The sequence below is a fragment of the Pinus tabuliformis genome, chromosome J (assembly GCF_031772625.1).
Source record: "Pinus tabuliformis cultivar Carrire ecotype Pingquan chromosome J, CPIR1, whole genome shotgun sequence".
Classification (NCBI taxonomy): domain Eukaryota; kingdom Viridiplantae; phylum Streptophyta; class Pinopsida; order Pinales; family Pinaceae; genus Pinus; species Pinus tabuliformis.
The window spans coordinates 1,640,869,437-1,640,892,759 of record NC_142295.1 but is presented as its reverse complement, the minus strand read 5'-3'; the positions used below and the strand labels follow the sequence as shown (position 1 = coordinate 1,640,892,759).

At 36.7% G+C, this 23,323-nt stretch overlaps 1 protein-coding gene across 1 annotated transcript; it reads right to left on the bottom strand.

Annotated features, from left to right (window-relative positions):
• Window positions 1–8,620: 8,620 nt before the first annotated feature.
• LOC149233821 (carlactonoate CLA methyltransferase-like) lies at window positions 8,621–21,562 on the bottom strand. Its single transcript, XM_089382306.1, has 6 exons — window positions 21,393–21,562; window positions 20,763–20,868; window positions 9,833–10,003; window positions 9,530–9,760; window positions 9,093–9,332; window positions 8,621–9,004 (listed from the first exon to the last, which is right to left on the bottom strand). The coding sequence occupies exons 1-6, from the start codon at window positions 21,560–21,562 to the stop codon at window positions 8,621–8,623; spliced, it is 1,302 nt and encodes a 433-aa protein (XP_089238432.1).
• Window positions 21,563–23,323: the final 1,761 nt, after the last annotated feature.

The window sequence follows — 23,323 nt, the reverse complement described above, 5'->3', positions numbered from 1 at the left end:
TAAATCCTAATCGCAATCCAATTACTTATACAGGAATATACATTCCTTTCCATACAAATAACATGTGCAACTGATGTTTAACAAAGTCTGGAATCAACAACCTTTCATGAATTATCAATGCTATTGAATTACATTCAAATAACCAAGAACAACCATGAACTGGTAGTTAACAATTTGCACAAAACAAATCACATTTATCTTTGTGTCAGCAAAAACACATTGATTCTAAACATATGAGAGAAAAGGAAAATAAATCTGAAACACAGGCTCCTTCTTGAACCAAACAATCCTCTTTATTCATAATAAATCAAAGCTTTTTTTTCCAAACAAAAAGCCCCCATCTCCTTTATATATAGAATTTAAAACCTTGGTGGAAAATCAGTTTGGTAAGAGCATAAAAATTCTCCGATCTGACCAAGGGGGAGAATACAAGCTAAAGGAATTCATGAAATTATGAAAATCTCACGGTATTGTTCAGCAGTATACAGTGCCACACACACCACAACAGAATGGAGTTGCAGAGTGCAAAAACAGAACCTTGGTGGAGTGCACAAGGAGCATGTTACAAGGTAAGGGTCTGTCTAATAGCTTTTGGGCAGAGGCTATTAATACTGCTGTATATTTGAAGAACAAAAGTCCTACCAGGGATCTTGGCTTCAAAACCCCTTTTGAAGCTCTATATGGATTTAAACCAGCAGTAAACCATCTAAGAGTATTTGGGTCAAAAGCATTTGCCCATATACCCAAAGCTGATAGGAAGAAATTAGATCCTAAAGCTGTGAAATGCATCTTTGTTGGTTATGGCACAAAATTTAAAGCATATAAATTATACAATCCTGAGTCTCGTAAGACATTTGCGAGCATGGATGTAGTGTTTCATGAACAGGTACAGGAAGGGAAAGATGATGTTGGTGATGATTGGCACATTCCATTGTTGTTGGAGGAAAGTAGCGAGGATGAAAGAGAGCAGGAGCAGAAAGAAGAGTAGAAAGAAGAGCAAAAAGAAGAACAGCAAGAAGGTGATAATGCAAGCCCAGTTATAGCAGAAGAAAACAAATTTGAGGTAAGTCCCCTACCAAGGAGATCAGGTAGGAAGACTCAATTACCATTGAAATTGAGAAACTATGCTTTGATGTCAAAGGTTTTGAACATTGTAGAACCCTCTAATTACAAAGAAGCTAGTCAATTTAAGGAATGGAGAGCTGCAATGAATGAAGAAATGGAATCAATTCTTAGAAATGATACTTGGGATTTAGTTGAGCTGCCTAAGAATAAAACACCCATAGGATGCAAGTGGCTGTTTAAACCAAAAACGAATGCAGACAGAAGTATAGATAAGTTAAAAGCTAGGCTGGTTGCAAAAGGATATTCACAACAGGAAGGTATAGATTTTGATGATGCTTTTGCACCTGTAGCAAAGCTAAATACAATTAGAATGCTTATTGCTTTAGCTACTAAATGTAATTGGGAATTACACCAGCTTGATGTTAAATCTGCATTTTTAAATGGTGATTTAAAAGAGGAAATTTACTTAGTACAACCAGAAGGATATGTAAAGCAGGGGCAGGAACATCTTGTTTGCAGATTGAAAAAGGCTTTATATGGTTTAAATCAAGCACCCAGGTCTTGGTACGAAAAGGTTGATTCTTTCTTTGTAGAGTATGGTTTCCATAGAAGTTTAAATGACCCAAATTTGTATACCAAGTACAATAATCAGGGGCAGATTATTTTGATTTCTCTGTATGTGGATGACATGATTATAACAGGAAATGCAGATGATTTAATCAGAGGAATCAAAAGGCTTATGGCACAAGTTTTTGAGATGAAGGATCTCGGAAGCCTTCACTACTGTCTGGGATTAGAAGTATCCAGAGATACTGGGCAAACTTTTCTTACCCAAGGGAAGTATGCCAGAAATCTGTTGGAAAAGTTTGGTATGGATCAGTGTAGAGCAGCAGCGACACCTTTGCAGCAGAATCTGAAATTGAACAGTGATGATGGCACTAAGGAGGTTGATGCCACAATGTACAGACAGCTGGTTGGCAGCCTGATATATCTTACAACAACCAGACCTGACTTGGCATACTCTATTAGTGTGTTGAGCCAATTTATGTCGAAACCGCTTGAAAGTCACTAGATAGCAGCAAAGAGCGTGTTAAGGTATCTTTGTGGTACTGTTAATTATGGTATTTTATACACTGATGTATCTGATGTTACTCTAGCAGGTTTTTCAGACTCAGACTGGGCAGGTAACCTGGATGATCGAAGGTCCATCACAGGTTATGCATTCAACATAGGTTCCGGGGTCATAGCTTGGAGCAACAAGAAGCAGAGTACTGTAGCCTTGTCTTCATGTGAAGCTGAGTATCAAGCATTGTGTGCGGCAACGTGTGAAGCGATCTGGTTGAGAAGGCTTCTCAAAGATGCAGGAAAAGAACAGAAGAATCCCACTTCCATCAAAAGCGACAACCAGAGCACCATTAAATTAGCATACAATCCAGTGTTTCACAAAAACACCAAACATATAGACACTCAGTTCCATTTTGTTAGAGAGAAAATATAGTCTAAAGAAATTGCTGTTGTATATTATAAAACTTGTGACAATGTGGCTGATATTTTCACAAAGCCTCTTGCACAAGTGAAATTTGAATTGTTTAGAAAGATGCTAGGAGTCCAGGAGAACCCTTTCTCCATTAAGGGGGGGAGTTAAAAATAATTAATATTATTTTTATATTAATGGAGAAAATGGTTACATTGTTGTAACGTTCTCCCTAGTTTAGGATTAGTTCCTAAAGTTTAGGGGTTTGGGTGCAACTTCCTAATTCCTAGTATTGTATTTAATGATGTAATCTTTCATTGATGAATATAGAGTGTACGAGCGTGATCTCTCTATTTTGGTGAGTGTAGTCTCCAGGTGCAGTCCACACCTGAGAGCTACATCTCTTTCTTTCAATTCTGTTCACATTTTATCTTTACAAAAGGTCACACTTGTTGATTAAGAAATTTACATGAAGCCAAAAGTTTTGTAATTTTTAAAGATTTAAATAAGTATTATCTTCATATGAAGATAGGGATGCATTTATATATCCTAGAAGTTAAAGATGCTAAGATAGCTAAAACATGGGGAATGAGAAGATCAAGATTTATGAACAAAATTTATAAATAAAATTTATTTTATTAAGATTGAGATTTATGAATAAATTTTATAAATATAATTTATTATATATATATGTTAATTTTTTTTTTTAAATCTTGTATTTGGTTATGAATTTTATTTTTTATTTTTTTTATAATGTTGTTGAATGTAAATATTATTAGTATATTCTTAAATTAGTATATTATTATAATAATTTTAGTTTGATTTTGAAAATTGTAAATTTTAATTGAAATCTTTATATCTACACATGAATTTTATTCTTTTAAAAACACACTTATATATTCTAGGAGTTCCTCTTAACTCATTTCTTCATAATTTTTTTTTGGGAGTACAATGAACCATTTTTATAATATGAACAATGATCTCTTTGGGCTAAAAATAATGTTTTTTTGACCATGTAAACTATGTCAATACCTGAAAAAAAAATGTATCGCCACGAAAATGAAATAAAAAAGCAAGTATAACATGTAATTAGATAAATGTATATAATTTATAATAAGTATGATGTAATTACAATAAATTTAAATTAAAGGATATTTTTTATTTCGATTTAATTTAATGTTATAATTTATTCTAATAATTATTATGTGGTATAAAAAAATAAAATTTAAAATTATTTTTAAATATATGAAATAATAAATCTAATTTAAAATTTATTTATATTAAAATTTTATAATTTTAAATATATAATATTATTTTGAGTGGGTTAAATGGTTAAGAAGACGTGTCTTATGAGATTATAAGTTCAAATTCAAGGGTAGAGTATATACACTTTTTTATTATTTATATTTTAGCAGCCAAATCTTTATGAAGAGGAGAGTTCCTTATTAGTCTATGCCTGCCAAAGTAGGACATTACTAATTTAATATTGACCAATACAAGTCATAATACTTAACTTTGAAAACTAAATATTTATTTTTCAATATTATTGAAAACATTAATTTTCAAATATTTGATTGGACCATAAATTGAAGGTCTTCTTGCATCATTTGCACAATTAATGTCATGTGGATCACTGCCTCTAATTTTTTGCCATAATTTTTGGATGCGTGGTTTTTAGATATTTGTGCAATGATTTTTCGTGGTTAAGCTTCATAGGAAAACCACATAAAATTAATTTTTTACCATTATTTAATGCCACCATAATTTAAGCACATATTTAAATAAAAAATAGATAGAAATAAGATATAAATAAGTATACTTATGAAAAACACACCATTATTTGTGTTTTCATGTTTTCTTCAACACTTTGACAAGAATGAGTAAAAATGTAAATATATAATCTTACCATTTACCATAATTAATACCCATCAAAAATTTAAAATCCAAAATCAAAAAATAACATGAGTTTTATCCACGATTAAAAATATGTTAATCTAGATAATAAGCTCAGATGTTATGATCTAGATATTTGAATAATTATCTCGATCCTAACATATTCTTATCGTTTCATAAAAGTCAAATCATTCATGGTTTTTACAAGTGACCTATTGTTCTTTTAGCGATAATAATTTCAAATTATACGGTATAACCAATAAGAATTCTTATGTGTTGAATGTCATAAAAGATTCTAGTTCTATGTGAGAATGATTTGTGCAATGTAGTGACAGAGTATGGTAACACTTCTCACTGGTTTAAAGGCATATTAGAACTCCCTCAATTAAACTCTTAAAAACTCGTGTAACCCAGATATCATGGTAACAAATTATTTATCATTCATTTTATTATATTTTACAAAATGATTAGTTCTCCAAATTTCTGATTTTCATAAACAATCTATTTATATAAAAACTATATTACTCTGAATTTAAAGAATGTCCAAATTTCTACTTTTCATGAACATGCGCTTCATGTTAATTATTAAACATGAATTCAAAGAAATATATATTTAAACTTCTTGGAATTTGTCATTTTTTCAAATTTTATTTGTTTGCAAGCAGGGAGCGGTATATATATATAAGAAGATTCGCCAAGCTTCTTGAAATTTGTCACTTCTTAGAGTTTTCATTATTTGCAGGCAGAGGCGATTGCAGGGCAGTCCTCACTATGGCTTTTGATGTGAGCGACGGGCACGGGTTGATAATCCAGTTTCTCGCGGTGATGCCATCTTGCGGATCTGTAAACAGGGAGGAGTACCCGCTGTGGTCGAGGCTCACACACTATGGGTTTGAATCTTTTTGTTTATGTGGTGGAGATTAAAATTCAAATCTATTTAAGCACCCCATTTTAGAAGATCAAAAGTATCTCTCTATTTTAACTAGCTCAAAGAAGAAAATTAAAATTAATATAGCAAAGATTAGAACGAATTCTCATAAGCTCCATAATGAAACAGGTCGTTGGGCAGTTCCCAAAAGGCCATGGATGGAAAGGATCTGCCATATATGTGAGAATAGGAACATGGAGGATGAAAACGACTTCTTCTTAGAGTGCCCCGCGTACAACCACGTTAGAGTTTCACAATCTTTGTTACAATACTGACCTTCCTAGCCTTTTACAATGTCAAAATTATAGTGAGCTTGGGAGGCTTCTCTCCAAGCTTTTTGAGCATAGGAATAAAATCTTAAATCAAAATAAATAATTTGTTTCTTTAGGTCCGATAGACCAATGTTTGGTCTCAGTGGACGTTAACCACCATCATCATCATCATCACAAATAAGTACAAATGAGTACTGAGTATAACTACTAAGTTTTTTTTTTAGTTACAAATGATTTGAGGCATGACTATTTATAATAATTTTCTCCACTTCAATATAATCCATTCCACATGAATTGGTGTGATGGATGAGATTAAGATTCAAATTTATTGAAGCAGAGCCTAATACAAATGAGTACCAAGTATGAGAATGATTATTAAGATTTTTTTTTTTTTTTAATACAAGGCCAAATTGAAAGTTTTAGTTGAACCAACTTTTTCTTTTAATACAGCGAACTACCAAGGCTAATAATACTAGAACATGAAAGAAGTTTATTTTGCATGAAAGCCAATCTAAACATCATTGGGAGACACATATTCCTGAAATAAACAAGGCAATTGGAATTAAGCACATCATTGGGAGACATATATTCCTGAAATAAACAAGGCAATTGGAATTAAGCACAGTAACCATACAATTTAAAAAACATGATCTGCAAAAATATCACTGAATCAAAATAAAACATAAATTAGTAAAAGCCACTAATACAATTCATTTATATATGGATATTTTGAAAAAATTACAACAATTATCTTTATATTCATTTCTATATGGATATTTTGAAAAAAATACAACAATTATCTTTAACATGTAGGAGTGAAAGTGTAAATGTGCAAACTTAATAGTCTTTACTACCCAATCACTTTGCAATTCTTCTAAAAACATAACATCCACTTAAGTGACAAAGACTACTTTTCCTTGCAATACTTGTTTAAAGAATAAATTAAACCATCCTAAATTCATATTAACTTCGGATTAAAGAATAAATTAAAAAAATTTACCTCGAAAAAAATTTGATTTCTAAATATTTAATAGATCCAAAATTAAAACCAATTTATATTAATTTTTAATAATTAAAAAACAATTTTAAAAAAATTATAATTTTTGTATTATTTAAAATATGTTTTTAATTGTGGGAGAAGGTAGTTAAAAGCTGGAGGACAGCGAGTATAGTCCAAGAAATCGAGGAAACTCTGAAAGGGATTGAATACAAGATCACCTCTCATGTAAGAAGAGAAGGAAATAAGCCCGCGGATTGCTTGGCCAATTGGGGAAGTAAAGAATCATTAGCGAAAGTGGATGACAGCTGGTCCAATCAAGCAACGATGACAAGATGGGACGGCCTAAAACAGCTCATAAACAACGATAACCATGACTCAGAATAATGGTAATCAAAATTTTGCATGGAGCGGGAGAAGGAGAATAAGGCAGGCTCATGCGGCAGCGAAGACAGGACAGAAGGACGGCGGCCTTAAATCCCTGACATCAGCATTTAATGATCATTCAGATCAGCAGGGACGCGGCCCAAAGCGAAAACCGGACATCACCGCAGGAACCATCATTCAAAGCGTAAGGGAGATAAGAAGTGGAGAGCAAACCCATCATAAGCGAAAAGGTGGCGAGAAGTTTATAAGGCAGAACAGGAGGAGAATGACAGGCAACAAGAATTCGAAGAAGGTGGCAAGAGAAGGGGAGATTTGGCAGAGGAATCATAATCAACGCCTCAACCGCACCAAAATGGCTGAGAGAAGGGATAAGACAGTCCAGGCAGAGAGGGAGGCAGTAGGCGACAGGCACTTTGAACGGGGCCGCGTCAAAATTGAAATAGAAAGCTCAGACGAAATGGAGCATAGCCAGGGGGGAGGCTTCAGGGGCAAGCATTTCGAAACAGGGCAAAGCAGCAAAGGAATTAAACGAGGCAGAAAAGGTGGGAGATGGAAGACGCATGAACAGAGAGGAAGAGGTCGACCCCGACAACCAACCATCAACGAGGAGGGTAATCAGGCGCAGAGAAGACGGAAAAGGGGAAAGAAATCAATTAGCATGGCGGTGCATGAAGCTGAACAGGCTTACAACTTGGAGACAAATCTGGACATAAGGAAAATCATTGATGCCATAGAGGACAGAGTATTAGAGGAACCGTCCGACCCGGAGATGGAGGAATGGGCCTCACAGCTGCTGGACCCAGGCAACACGCGAGGCAGATTAACCCTGTACCGCCGCGCTCTTCACACTTACTGGGTGCTGAAGCACCTCTTGGCAAAAGCCATGGAGCAAGTCGCGGCCGAGATGGTGGAAATGGCGCAGGAAACGGCGGCAGCGAAAAAGGAGGTGGCGAACGTGGAAGGGCTGTTGCGTCAACAGAACGAGCAACTCAAGGAAATCCAAGAGATGCTGAAGGAGCTGGGGAAGACCAACGACAACAACAAATTCGGAAGAGGAAATGCGGCGAATTGAGAGGCCTGTTATCTGTTTTCTTTTGAATTTAGAATGATACTGCTTGGGTTTTTGAATATGAGTTTGTATGCCTTAGCAGTAGTAGTAAATCTAGATCTGTTAGCAGTAATGGGACAGAATAGTTTTTTGGATAAACCTGGAGAGATAGGGCTTAATGTCCTGCAAAGTTTTTTGACATTTTTCAGCATGAAAAACTTTATTGACTGTCTGATGTTCTGGAACCAATAGATCCGGTTTCCCAGTTGGGCGGATTGAGCTTCCTATGGTTGTACTTCTAATTTTGATGTAGATAATAGAAATGACGTAGCGTACAAAAAAAAAAAATATGTTTTTAACCGTAATTTGAAAAACCTAAAACTCAAGCACTTTACCAATTTGACAAATGCAAATTATATTCTTACCAAAAATTATTAAAAAAAATACCTTATCAATTTTTATCATTACACTATACCATAAACTGAGAGACTCTCAGGTGAAAGACTGCAACGGGAAACTGCCTAAAAACATCATACAACATAACTCGAACTTCAAGTCATTTACGCTTGAGTACTAGAAACAGAATTCCTCCTTTCTCTCCACATCCCATGCTGTGTTCAGTGTTGTATCTCTTTCCAATTATTTGTCCGAACCTCTCAAACAACGCATCCATTATTTCTTCTCCAAAATGGTGTTTCAACAGACTTTCCAACACTGCTCTCAATATCTTCGCATCCTTTTTGCCAACTGCAGCCTTTGCAGAGGCCGAGCCTCTCATGGCTTCCATCTCCTCCTCGGTAAGTGTCTCTGATTTTCTCTGGAGCTCCAGTCGTAGTATTTCAAATGAACCCTGTCTCTCTACTTCTCCGCTCACTTCTTCTGGACATGGAGCATACAAGGGGATGTTGAATGAGTCAATATTCTCTTCCTCGATCAACCCCTGCACAAATAGTAAACTTTTCAATAACCATTTGAATTCAAGATCAAACCCATTCAAACTGAAGCTAAAAGCAATAATATAAAATTACCTGAGATACGAATTCATTCAAACTTCTCTCTAACGCTTCCCAGTAGAAGGCAAGGAAACCCTGATCGCTTGGATCTTGAGTTGTTCGACCTATTAACACCAAAAACATCCAGCCTCCTTCAACCACCTCCTCTGCCCGGACTCTCAGAAACGTGTTGAAATCTTTTCTGAAATTGACGAGAATACGCTTCCCCAACAACCCGAGATCCTCCACAGAAGATTTTCCCCTTATTCCATGCCACTGAATTTTTATTTGAAATATCAGCAGGAACCTGATCATGACACAAAAACTGGGTTAAGGTTGTGGATTAAGTGGATTTATTTTAATAATATTTATGTTTGTGTTAGGGCTGTATTATGTAAAACCATAAAATTTAAGGTTCAAATTCTCATTACTGAAATCAAAATAAAAATGAAAACAAGATTACCAAAACATACTTGGGAGAGCCAATGAACACTAAAGGAAGAATGAACGAAATGGATAGCTTTGTCTAGAAATAGCTTGCAATAGAATGAACCTGGTACGCCTGCTGCGAAATATGATCTGGCTGCTACTCCCTCTTCATTCTGATGATCAATATTTATTGAAAAAGAAAGAAAAATTCTAAAGAGTGAATTGAAATCAGAAGCAGGAAGATCGTTAAAGAATACTTGGCACTGCGGAACAGCCTGTTGGAATGATAATTTCAAACTGCCGGAAGCTGATAGTTGAAAAGCAGCAACGACTTTACTTCAACGAACCTGCAGATTTTTTCCTGCGATGCGATCCCATCGCATATCGCACATTTCCTTGTCAACCTTCACTGCGACCCTTTGATTGTCTGCGATTGCGATTTCGCGATGCGATCTGATCGCATATTGCAAATCGCATGATTCAACGGTTATGGAAGCGGTGGCACATCTTTTCTCTTCCTCTGATGCGATGGTGCGATATTATGATAAGCCATGCATTAAATTCCGATAAGATATTTTCAGCCGTGTAATTAATGATATTTACTAGGGTTGGTAAATGTAGGTGAAATTTTTAATTTTATTGTTTTCTATTTTACGGAAGTATGGGCACAAGCAACACGTATTGTAAGATATTTTTGTGTTGTTCATTATATAAAAAAAAAAATGCAAGCACAGACATAGGAGTGTAGAGAATTAGAGAAGAAGAGTTTTTTTTTATGCAACGCACAGCAGTACTGAACCTTTAGTTTTCTGAGATAATGAAATTGGTTTCTGGAACTGGAGCATTCCTGATGTAATCCCTCTGAAGAGGAAGACTATTTTGTAACAGTTTTATTTTTGTTGTTTTCTAATAAAGATCCTGTATTAGAAACAGAGCGTTGTTCTCTGTGCTATTTCTTTTGTGTTTGAAATAACCAGACATTTTCAACATGGTATCAGAGCTAGTCTAGGCACTCAGTGATTCAAAAACAGAGTTTGTTTTTCACTATAGGAGTTGTAAGAAGCTTATCAAGAAGAGAAAGTTTTTTTTTGCTTTTTATTATACAGTCAGTATCTCTTCTTTATTTATACAGGTTAAGATGGCAAATGCTGGAACCGGTTTGACAAATTCCCAACTGCCACAGTTTAATGGGAAAAATTACAGTTATTGGTCCATAACAATGAAAGCATTGTTTGCTTCTCAAGGAATATGGGAGCTGGTTGAAATTGGCTATGCTGAACCGGCAAATGCAACAGCATTGGCTGCTTTGACAGTAGAAGAAAGAGACTAGTTGAAGAGCGATAGGAAGAAGGATGCCAAAGCCCTCTTTTTCTCTTCCAATCAGTACATGAAAGTGTTTTTCCACGGATTGTAGCAGTAACAAAATCCAAGGAGGCATGGGATATTCTCAAAACTGCCTATCAAGGCATGGAGAAGGTGAAGACTGCAAAGTTGCAGATGTTGAGAAGAGACTTTGAAACACTCAGCATGAAGGAATCTGATACAATAGATTCATTTGTCACTCAGTTTATTGAGCTGATAACCCAGATAAGATCTCATGGTGAGATTCTTGAAGAAAGAAGGATTGTAGAGAAGATCTTGATATGTTTACCCTCAAGGTTTGAAGCTGTTGTGGTAGCAATAGAAGAAACAAAGGATCTCTCACAGTTCACAGTAGATGAACTGAGTGCTTCTCTTATGTCTCATGAACACAGAGTGAGTAGAGGAACAAATTCCTCTTTTGAGCAAGCATTCAAGACTCAGATGTCTTTTGGCCAAGGAAAAGGTCGAGGGAGAGCAAATAATAGAGGTCATGGAAGAAGCCAAAACAAAGGCAGAAATAATCCTGCAAGCACAAGCGGAAGGAGCTGCAATCAGAACCAAGATGAAGGTTCAAGCAAACAGCAAGCTCATGGACAAAGGTATGACAAATCTCAAGTCCAATGTCATTATTGTAAAAAATATGGGCACTACGCCAATGAATGTAGAAAAAAACAAAATGACATGAATAGTAGGCAGAATGAAAATTTTGCAAATGAAGGAGATAAGAATCCAAAGATTGTGCTGTTAACATGTAATATTGCACAAGACAAACAAGAAGATTTTTGGTTCTTAGACTCAGGTTGTAGTAATCACATGATGGGAAATATTGCAATGTTTGCCAATCTGGATGAAAATGTGAAATCTGAGGTAACAACAGGAACTGATAGTAAGATATCTGTCAAGGGTAAGGGCAGAGTCAGTATCCAAGAAAGAAATGGAGAACAGATGATTGTGCCAGAGGTATATTATGTACCCGGTCTGAAATGTAATCTTTTGAGCATTGGACAGCTCATTAACAAAGGTTACAATGTGTTCTTCAAAGATGATATGTGTACAATCAGAGACATACCTCCAAGTAAGAAGATCATTGCACAAGTGTAGATGACCAGCAATAGAATGTTTCCTCTCAAACTCAGGGCAGATTTGAAGGAAGGAAGAGCTATTACAGCTGTAACACAAGAAGTCTTTCAGGAACAAGTGAAAGATGAGAATTGGTTGTGGCACTTGAGATTTGGACATCTCAATTTTGGAGGCTTGAATCTGTTGCACAGAAAGGGAATGGTAAAGGGATTGCCATTGATCGAGAAACCAGACAGCCTTTGTGAAGGCTGCATCTTGGGCAAGTAACACAAAGAAAGCTTTCCAGCAGGAAAGAGTATAAGGGCAAAAGAACCCCTGGAAATTGTTCACTCTGATGTGTGTGGACCGATGCAAATACCATCATTTTCCAGAAATAAATATGTTTTAACTTTCATTGATGATAACACCAGAAAGACATGGGTGTATATGCTGAAACAGAAGAGTGAAGTGTTTGAGAAATTCTGCCACTTCAAAACTCTTGTTGAGAAGCAGTGTGGGCATTATATCAAAGTGCTCAGAACAGATAGAGGAGGAGAGTACATCTCCAAATACTTTCTGCATTTTTGCAGAGAGAATGGCATACAAAAGCAGTTCACCACGAGGTATACACCTCAGCAAAACGGTGTTGCCGAAAGGAAGAACAAGACCATTCTTGACATGGTCAGAAGTATGCTAAAGGCAAAACACTTGCCGCATGAGTATTGGGCAAAAGCTGTCATTTGCGCAGTTTACATCTTGAATAGATGCCCAGCTAAAGCTGTCATGAACAAAATACCAGAAGAAGCATGGAGTGGTCAAAAGAAAATTGTCACTCACATGAGATTATTCGGTTGTGTAGCATATGCACATGTACCAGATCAGCTAAGGAAGAAGCTTCACAGTAAGGGGGAGAAGTGTGTCTTTATTGGCTATTGTGATGAGTCAAAAGCATACAAACTCTATAATCCATCCACCAAGAAATTGATAGTAAGCAGAGATGTGCAGTTTATTGAAGATGAAGCTTGGGATGGAAGCTTAGAGAAGACAGTGTGTTATGAAACCAGCTCAAGAAAATATAGAAAAGAAAGATCAACGCCTTAGAATTCAGCCTCTTCGAGGGGGCAACCTCCTTTACATTACATAAATGAACAATTCTTGGATGATACAAATGACAAAACCTCCTTTCTATATATAGGAGTCTAAGGAGTCACAATATAATCCAGCCGACCTAACACTAATAATATAAAGCCACAAAAATAACAATAGAGGGATTCTATGGGGTACATAAATAACAATATGGGGGTAATAGCGGCACAACAATATAAATAGGGGGTATAACTACAATAGTAATGGGGTAATCACTAGTATTATAGGGACCCAACATGCCCCTCTCCTTCAAAAAAGTGTTGTCCTCAACGCTTGAGCAGTTCTGGATACTTCTGCATAAAATTCTCATCCTCCCATGTGGAATCTTCAGTGGATAAGTTCTTCCACTTGATAAGATACTATGAAATTGATCGATTTCGTAGCTGTCGAGTTCTTGTTTCTGTGATTGCTTCCGGTTCCAATATAATTTTTCCTTCCTCGTCAAGTTCTGGCAATATTGTTTGAATTGGGAGCTTGTCACCTATAACCTTATTTAAACATGAAACATGGAAAACTGGGTGGAATCGAGAAGCTGCAGGAAGCTCCAATTTGTATGCCATAGTACCAATCTTTTCGAACACCTTGTACAGACCATAATACTTTGGTGATAATTTATTATCCTTCTTAGCTTGCTTTAGGGACATTTTCTTATATGGTTATAGCCGTAGGAATACCCAATCACCTACATCAAAACTTATTTCACTGCGATGTTGATCTGCCTGTTGTTTCATTCTATTTTGTGCCAACACGAGGTTATCCTTTAAGAGTTGGAGGACTTGTTGTTGATGTTCGATGTGATGTTCCACTGCCTGAACCTTAGAATTTTCTCTTAAATATGATGTGATGGATGGTGGTTGATACCCATAAAGTGCCATAAATGGGGTCATTTTTGTTGCTGTATGGAAGGAAGTGTTATACCACCATTTAGCTAGAGGCAACCATTTGACCCATTGTGTATGTTTATCAGATACAAAGCAACGAAGATATCCTTCCAAACATTTGTTTACTATCTCAGTTTCCCATCAGATTGAGGATGATAAGATGAGCTATGAGCTAACTGAGTACCAAGACAAGAAAATAATTCTGTCCAAAAATTTCCAGTGAAAATGGGATCTCTGTCACTTACAATAATCTTTGGGTTTCCATGTAGCTTTTGAACTGTTTCCATAAATGCAGTAGAAACTGTACTGGCTTTAAATGGATGTGATAATGCACAAAAGTGTGCATACTTGGTAAGTCTATCAACTACCACCATGATGACACTCTTTCCCTCAGACTTGGGTAAACCTGTGATAAAATCCATTGAAACCTCCTCCCAACGTTGGCTTGGAATGGATAAAGGTTGTAATAGACCTGGTGTCTTAATTGTTTCAACTTTATTTTGCTGGCAAACCAAACATTCCGCCACAAAATTTTGAATATCTGATTTAAGGCCATCCCAAAAAAATTCCTTCTTAACCCTGTGGTAAGTTTTTAAAAATCCTGAGTGCCCTCCTAAGGGAGAAGTGTGCAATTCCATAAGAATCTTTTGTTTTAGCTGGGAATTCTTACAGAGGTATAAGCGATCTTTGTACCATAACGAATCATTTTTCCAGCTAAATGTATCAGAAGTACTGGAATCTTGTTGTAGCTTTTGAATAAGTGCCCACACTTCTTCGTCGTTCTTCCATTCCTCCCTTGCTTCATTTATCCAATCTGGTTGGATAATAGAAATGGCACACAACAATGCTTCCACATCCTCATCCTTTCTTGAGAGTGCATCTGCCACCACATTTTGCTTCCCTTTTTTGTAGATGATTTCAAAGTCATAACCCAACATCTTTGTGACCCACTTTTGTTGCTCTTCAGAGGATAATCTTTGTTCTAAAAAGTATTTAAGGCTATCATGATCCGTTTTTACCTTGAAGTGTCTTCCCATTAGGTAGGGTCGCCATTTCTTAAGTGCATGGAGTATTGCCAACATTTCCTTCTCATAAATAGCTTTGTTTAAAAACTTTCCCTTGATTGGACGACTTTCAAAAGCAATGGGTCTTTCATCTTGCATTAGAACAGCACCAATTCCATTTCCTGAAGCATCACATTCCACAATAAAGGTTTTTGTGAAGTCCGGCGTAGCTAAGACCGGTGCTTGGCACATTGCCTCTTTAAGATGTTCAAAGGCCTTTGTTGCTTCCGAAGTCCATGAAAATGAATCTTTCTTCAATAATGTTGTTAGAGGTGTTGCTATTCTCCCATAATTCTTAAGAAACTTGCGATAATACCCTGTCAACCCAAGAAATCCTCACAGATGCTTTATGGATGTGGGGATTTTCCATTCCTTAATGGCTTTAATTTTTCTAGGTTCTACCTTAACTCCTTCATGAGATACAATATGACCCAAATATTCCACCTCCTGGACTCCAAAGAAACATTTGGATCTTTTTGCATATAATTGTTTCTCCTCCAATAGTTGTAACACCCTGTCAACATGTTCAACATGATCCTTCCAAGACTTGCTGTAGATTAGTATATCATCAAAAAATACTAACACAAATTTTCTAAGAAATGGTTTGAAAATTGAATTCATCAAACCTTGAAATGTTGAAGGTGCATTGGTAAGGCCAAAAGGCATGACCAAAAATTCATAATGACCCTCATGAGTTCTAAATGCTGTTTTCGGAATGTCTTCAATCTTCATTCTAATTTGATGATATCCCGAACGAAGATCCAACTTGGTGAAGTAAATTGATCCATGCAATTCATCCAGTAATTCATCAATAACAGGAATGGGGAACTTATCTTTAATAGTGAGCTTGTTGAGCTCCCTATAATCTGGACACATGCGCCATGATCCATCCTTCTTGTGCACCAATACTACTGGAGCTGAGAAAGAACTTTGACTCGGTTGAATTATACCAGCCTCTAGCATTTCTGCAACCATACGTTCAATTTCACTTTTTTGGACATATGGATATCTGTACGGCCTGATGTTTGGAGGAACACTTCCTGGAATCAGATGAATAGCATGATCATGATCACGCATAGGTGGGAGACCTTTGGGAGTCTCAAATACCTTGGAATGATTGTCCAGGACTTTTTGGAGATCTGGAGAAATAGATGATTCCAATGTGGAAACATCTAGCGAACATAATTGTGAAATTACACCTCTTTGCTCCTTTTTTAGAAGCTTTGTCATGCCATTAGAGCTGATTATCTTTCCTGGTTTCCCCGCAATACCCCTTAATTCAACTTCCTTTCCTTCCACAGAAAATTTCATGAAAAGTTCTTGAAAATTAAAAGCTATTGTACCCAAGGATTGTAGCCATTGGACTCCTAGTACAACATCAGCACCTCCCATTGGAATGGAAAGCATTAGGCTAGTCAATACATATTCTCCCATGGATAGCTTGATATTATGGCACTTTCCAGAACAATTTATTGTTCCTCCATTTGCAATCATCACTTGACACTCTGGTGCTGGATATAGGAAGCAATTCAATTCTTTTGCTACCCTACAATGAATAAAATTGTGGGTGCTTCTTGAATCAATCAACACTATTACCTTTTTCTTCTTGATTTGTCCTTCTATCTTGATGGTTTGAGGAGTGGTAATTCCCGCCAATGCATTACAAGATATGGTCGGATTTATTTGTTCTTCATCTAGGCTTTGTTCCTGGAATCCTCTTCTTTTGACCTTTCTTGCTCCTTTTCTTCTTCTTCTTCACAATCTATGTAGAATAATTTCTTCTCAGCACACTTATGACCTTTTGTGTATTTGCTATCACAATTGTAACAAAGCCCTTTTGCTCTTTTTTCTTCCAATTGTTGTGGTGTCAACCTTGTAGGTTGTGGAAGACTGTGGGCAACAACACTTCCGTCTTTATAGTTGTGAACGGTATGCTTCCTAGTTGCCATAATTTTGCTTTCCATTTTTCTTGCTAACCTGAATGCCTTCTTAATGAATCAGGTTCCCAAAGGCGCACATCATGTTGGATATTATCCTTTAAAGACCCTATGAACACATCAATCCTATGCTCCTCTGGAATATCTTTTACCCTTATGTTCAATTTTTGGAAATCCTCAATGTGCTCCATTATTGAACCCTTTTGTTTGAGACTTATCAATTGGCTAAAAAAAGTGTTGCTTTTTGTATCCTCATAATGTGCTATCAATTCTTCCGTAAAAATTTCCCAAGTGATAAATTGTTTACGAGAAAAAAGCCATTGATACCATACAAACTGATTTGGTTCCAAATATAAAGTTGCCATACGTACCTTTTGTGTGTTTTGCACATTATTGAGATCGAAGAATTGCTCCATCTGTAATATCCATGTGGCGGGATCCTTGCCATCAAAATTCCTCATATCGATTTTTGGAACATGGTGAGTCTTCGATCCAACATTAGAGTCTATGGAATCATGATTAACATTTCTTTTATTCTCATCATGAGTTTCCTTTACTACCTTTTCACCATTAGTGACCCTTTCTTGTAGCAACTTCTTCAATTCATCCATCTTATCATCCATGCCATCAATTTTAGCGTCCATGCCATTCACCTTAGCTTCCATGCCATCCATCTTAGCTTCCATGCCCTTTATCTTAGATTCCACGCCATTTACCTTAGATTCCACGCCACTTATCTTAGCTTCTGTTAGCTTTTGTGAGCGTGACATTTGTTGCACTTGTTCTTGTAATTTTGATATATCATGTAGCATTTCTTCCTCTTCTTCATGAGTCATACTAGAGCTTTCAGGTTCCTTACTAGGTGTTTGCATTTTATTTCCTCGGGGCATCAGTTACCGATAATAATGTTTTAGTATGCCCTTTGAATTCCGTTAAACCAAGCTTACACAAAAATTAAAAAAAACTACACACCTTTTTTTCACTTTATAGAAGCCTGATATTGAATCTGATGTATCTCTGTAATTTCGGATCATCCAATTCTGAAATTACTACCTGCAGTAGCCTTCTGTGTCCTCTTTCCAATGCCACAAGTCTGAGCCAAATTGGATTCTCCAAGGAAGAGTTATGTGAAATCTCCCACAGTGACTTGCTTTTAGACTAGTTCAGTAGAGCGAACTTGTACGACGTGCCACGAGTCACTGTTTCAACCTTTGAATCTGAAACACACATACAAGAAACTACAGTCCGTTCTCTTTCTGTACCTTTTTACGAAATTTCAATCCGATCCTCAGAGAGAGAGTTATGACAATTTTCCCTAGGTCACCTGTTTTGAATGTAATTCAGGAGTCTGCAAAAAGGCCAACTTCCTCAGATCATATCTCCGAAAATATCACGCGCAAAGCTCTGAAATTTGGACCCAAGGTTCAGCGCCAATTCTTCTCAAATGGGTTTTTTTTTGCGACTTCTGAAACGTCACAGAAAAAAATTTATAGCGAAAATTCCACGATGACCTGTTTGGAACAGCGAAACCCTAGAATCCAAAGCTCTGATACCAAATGTTATGAAACCAGCTCAAGAAAAGATAGAAAAGAAAGATCAACGCCTTAGAATTCAGCGTCTTCGAGGGGGAAACCTCCTTTACATTACATAAATGAACAATTCTTGGATGATACAAATGACAAAACCTCCTTTCTATATATAGGAGTCTAAGGAGTCACAATATAATCCAGCCGACCTAACACTAATAATATAAAGCCACAAAAATAACAATAGAGGGATTCTATGGGGCACATAAATAACAATATGGGGGTAATAGGGGCACAAAAATATAAATAGGGGGTATAACTACAATAGTAATGGGGTAATCACTAGTATTATAGGGACCCAACACAGTGAATGTGAAGACAATTGTGTCTCACGAAGAAGAAGAGGAAGGGACAGCCACAAATAATCCTTCCTTGGTGGCTCCTCCTCCACCACTGCAAGTACAACAAACCACACCACAAGCTGGAATTCGAACAGCCTTGAGAAGTCAAGGAAGTGCTTCTCCAAGCACATCACAGGGATAAAAAATACCCTCAAGTTCGGATGGAACTCCAAGCACACCAAGAAGACCAAGATTCAGAAATCTGAATGAGATTTATGAACAAGGAGAGGTAAGTAACAATACCGGTCCAAATTCATTATTCTCTTTATATTGTCATGTTGATGACCCAGTTCATTTTGAAGATGCTATAAATGAAGATAAATGGATTGAAGCAATGAATGAAGAAATTGGTGCAATTGAGAAGAGTAAAACATGGGAGTTAGTGGACCTCCCTGAAGGCAAAGATGCCATTGGAGTTAAGTGGGTCTATAAGACCAAAAGCAATGCTGAAGGCAAGATTGACAGGCACAAAGCAATACTTGTTGTGAAAGGCTACAAGCAGCAACAAGGAAAATACTATGAGGAAACCTTTGCACCAGTAGCAAGGATGGAAACAGTCAGAACAGTGTTGTCTATTGCGGCACAACACAAATGGAAGATTTATCAGATGGATGTTAAATCTGCATTCCTGAATGGAGTGTTAAAAGAAGAGGTTTATGTTGAACAACCTCCAGGCTATGAAGTTGAAGGCCAAGAGCATAAAGTCTGCAAACTGAAGAAGGCTCTTTATGGGCTGAAGCAAGCTCCAAGAGCATGGTACAGCAGAATAGATGCTTATCTGATTGACAATGGGTTTGATAAGTGTGATGGTGAACCCACCCTCTACATAAAGGATAATGACGTAAGATTCTTATTGTTGTTTTATATGTAGATGATTTGCTTTTTACTAGCAATGATGCTTCTCTCATTGCTGATTTTAAAGCAGTTATGAAAAGTGAATTTGAAATGACTGACTTGGGCTTCTTAAGATATTTTCTTGGAATTGAAGTAGACCAAAGTGAAAATGGTGTTTTCATTTCTCAAGTTAAATATGTGGAAACAGTGTTGAAGAGATTTAACATGCAGAACAGCAAGGCACCTGTGACTCCAACTGTAATGGGGTTGAAATTGACCAAAGAAGACAGCAACAAGGATTTTGATCCAAAATTGTACAAGAGCATAGTTGGTAGCCTTATGTACTTAACTGCAACTAGGCCAGACATTATGCACGCTATGAGTTTAATCTCCAGATTTATGGAAAGAACGAAAGAGACTCATTGGCAGGCAGCCAAGAGGATTCTAAGGTATGTAAATGGAACGAAGGGGTTTGGTATTTTATACTCCTCTTCTGAAAGTTTCATGTTGATAGGTTACACTGACAGTGATTGGGCTGGAAGTGTTGATGATAGGAAAAGAACATCTGGATATGTGTTTCATATGGGATCGAGAGCCATCTCATGGGCTTCTAAGAAGCAACCTGTTGTGTCTTTGTCAACAGCAGAGGCAGAGTATGTGGCAGCAACAGCAGCAGCATGCCAAGCAGTATGGCTGAGAAGAGTTCTTAGAGATTTGTGTCATGAACAAAAAAATGACACAACCATTTACTGTGACAATAACTCAGCAATAGCATTGTCTAAAAACTCTGTTTTTCATAAAAGAACAAAGCATATAGACACCAAATTTCACTTCATACGTGAATTGGTTAACAATGGTGAGATTGTTTTGCAGCACTGCAGAACAGAGGATCAGTTAGCTGACATCTTGACAAAACCATTGGGAAAGAAAAGTTTCGATCATTTCAGGACATGCTTGGGTATGCAGAAAAACCCAGCAGTTAAAATTAAAGGGGAGTGTTGGAATGATAATTTCAAACTGCCGGAAGCTGATAGTTGAAAAGCAGCAATGACTTTACTTCAACGAACCTGCAGATTTTTTCCTGCGATGCGATCCCATCGCATATCGCACATTTCCTTGTCAACCTTCACTGCGACCCTTTGATTGTCTGCGATTGCGATTTCGCGATGCGATCTGATCGCATATCGCAAATCGCATGATTCAACAGTTATGGAAGCGGTGGCACATCTTTTCTCTTCCTCCGATGCGATGGTGCGATATTATGATAAGCCATGCATTAAATTCCGATAAGATATTTTCAGCCATGTAATTAATGATATTTACTAGGGTTGGTAAATGTAGGTGAAATTTTTAATTTTATTGTTTTCTATTTTACGGAAGTATGGGCACAAGCAACACGTATTGTAAGATATTTTTGTGTTGTTCATTATATAAAAAAAAAAATGCAAGAGCAGACACAGGTGTGTAGAATTAGAGAAGGAGAGTTTTTTTTTCTGCAACGCACAGCAGTGCTGAACCTTTAGTTTTCTGAGATAATGAAATTGGTTTCTGGAACTGGAGCGTTCCTGATGTAATCCCTCTGAAGAGGAAGACTATTTTGTAACAGTTTTATTTTTGTTGTTTTCTAATAAAGATCCTGTATTAGAAACAGAGCGTTGTTCTCTGTGCTATTTCTTTTGTGTTTGAAATAACCAGACATTTTCAACACAGCCATGCCCGCAGATAAATATTTGGCTTTGAGGGTATTTGTTATGTTTTCCGCGGGAATAAGAGCATTGGGGCTGGATGAACAACCAAGATCTGCAATGCAAACTGTACTGCATTCCATCAACATCTTCATTTTCATGGATAAAATGTTGTCCTCCATGATGGGCTCTACAAATTCTAATCTCTCTCTGCAATATTGCATTACTATCAATAGTGAGACGATATATAATTTATTTTAAAACGTAAGATAGAAAATGGTAGATTAAAAATGGAAACCTAGAAGCGAGTGGAATTTTTAGCATAGCTGGAGTCTCCAAGCCCCGCGTTCATATGAAGCACCTTCTCCACTTCCATCTTTCTCAGCTTCCAGCAGAAACACAGTACGGCTAAATAAAATGCCAACTCTGTAGTAAAGAAGCACAGGGTTACCTTATGTTGATAAAGTTGCTGAACTTATATGGATTGCAAATTTTGGAAGTATCTTAATTAAGATTACTACTTCATGGAATCCAAGATATTTGCAGAATAAGATACGCTAGTTGCGTTACTTATCTCGAAGCAGCTACAATGGACTTCTGAATTTGAACAGGCTCTAATAACCCAAATTGCCAAAATGGACTTCTGAATTTGAACAGTCTCTAGACTTGAAAGAGTTCCTAATATCGCAAATTCTTAGAGAAGACTATGAAAGGACGAAACCGATTGCAAATTTTAAAAATAAGACAATGGAACTTGTAACATTTCACAAAGTCAGATCACATGAGTTGTGTTAGAAATTTCACAAAGGTTGTTGGAAGGTATTAATTCCAACTACTCTCTATTAATTCAGTAGCTAGATTAATTTAGAGAATACAACTGATGTTCAGAGTACAGGTTCTAGAAGTCGGCGGAGGATATGTTGACAATGGGGGAAGCTTTTTCAAGAAGCCACCGCCCGAATTTCCAGAGCTTTCTCTTGATGTGTATAAATACATGATTAAACAGCAAATGAAACCAATATGTTGTGAAGTTCAAGTTCAGTTCTGTGTTTGTGTGTTTGCGCCTCTGCACTCTCTGTCAAAGGTTTCTCAGGCCTTTGTTGTATCTGATAAGTGCAGCGCCAATCTGCAAGAGCCACACAGTGTATTATTTTTCGATTATTTAAGAGCCGTGAATTCCTTATTGGCCTGCAGTGCACTAGCCGCCACTGCAAGCGACTAATCCACCATCCCCGTCGTCGTGAACAGAGTTGGAGTACTAGAAGATACAAGCATTAATAAATTGCAAAAGGCCTAGAAGATATGAGCATTAATAAATTGCAAAAGTGTGCTAGCCGTCACCGTAAGCAACTAATCCTCATCCCCCGTCGAACAGATTTGAAGGACTAGAAAATACAAGCATTAATAAATTGCAAAGCCGTGTTGGTGGTTAAGAGCCCCGCAGAGCTGCAGGACTAGAAAATACAAGCATTAATAAATTCCATTTTAATTACGTGTGGGAAAACCGACATCACGTGTAGGTCGCAAACTCCTCTTACAGTAGCCGTTGAGGAATAAGTTGAATTCACCATTCACCAATCGAAGGATATGAAAGTCATTTAGCATGCATGCTATTCATTTAGTGCACGATCTGAAGGGGATATGTGATTTTTTATTAAGAAGATATGTGATTTTTTAAAAGAAAGTCAAAAGGTTTGACCTTATTCCAAAGGTGTTTCAATTAAAGAAGTTTTTGAATTTTTTTTTAAGGGTCTAAGATATATGGAAGATATTTTTGGAATTTTATTTTTTATTTAAAAAAAGAGAAAGGTACAGGGTATAAAGGTGTTTTCTTTAAAGAGCTTGATATTTTTTAATTGAAATGGAATTAAGAAAAAAAAAGTTTTCTGACAAAAGAATTTAGGGTTTTGTAAAATCTGTCACTTTACAAAATTATTTCGTTT

Excerpts from the sequence above, each read along its gene's own strand:
- LOC149233821 (XM_089382306.1), bottom strand. The coding sequence starts at position 21,562 with ATGGAGGACAACATTTTATCCATGAAAATGAAGATGTTGATGGAATGC. Across the intron at positions 20,869-21,392 it reads GGCATGGCTGTGTTGAAAAT|ATCGCATCGCGAAATCGCAA; the intron begins GTCTGGTTATTT and ends ATATGCGATCAG. Across the intron at positions 9,333-9,529 it reads GTGTTCATTGGCTCTCCCAA|TGGCATGGAATAAGGGGAAA; the intron begins GTATGTTTTGGT and ends ATAAAAATTCAG.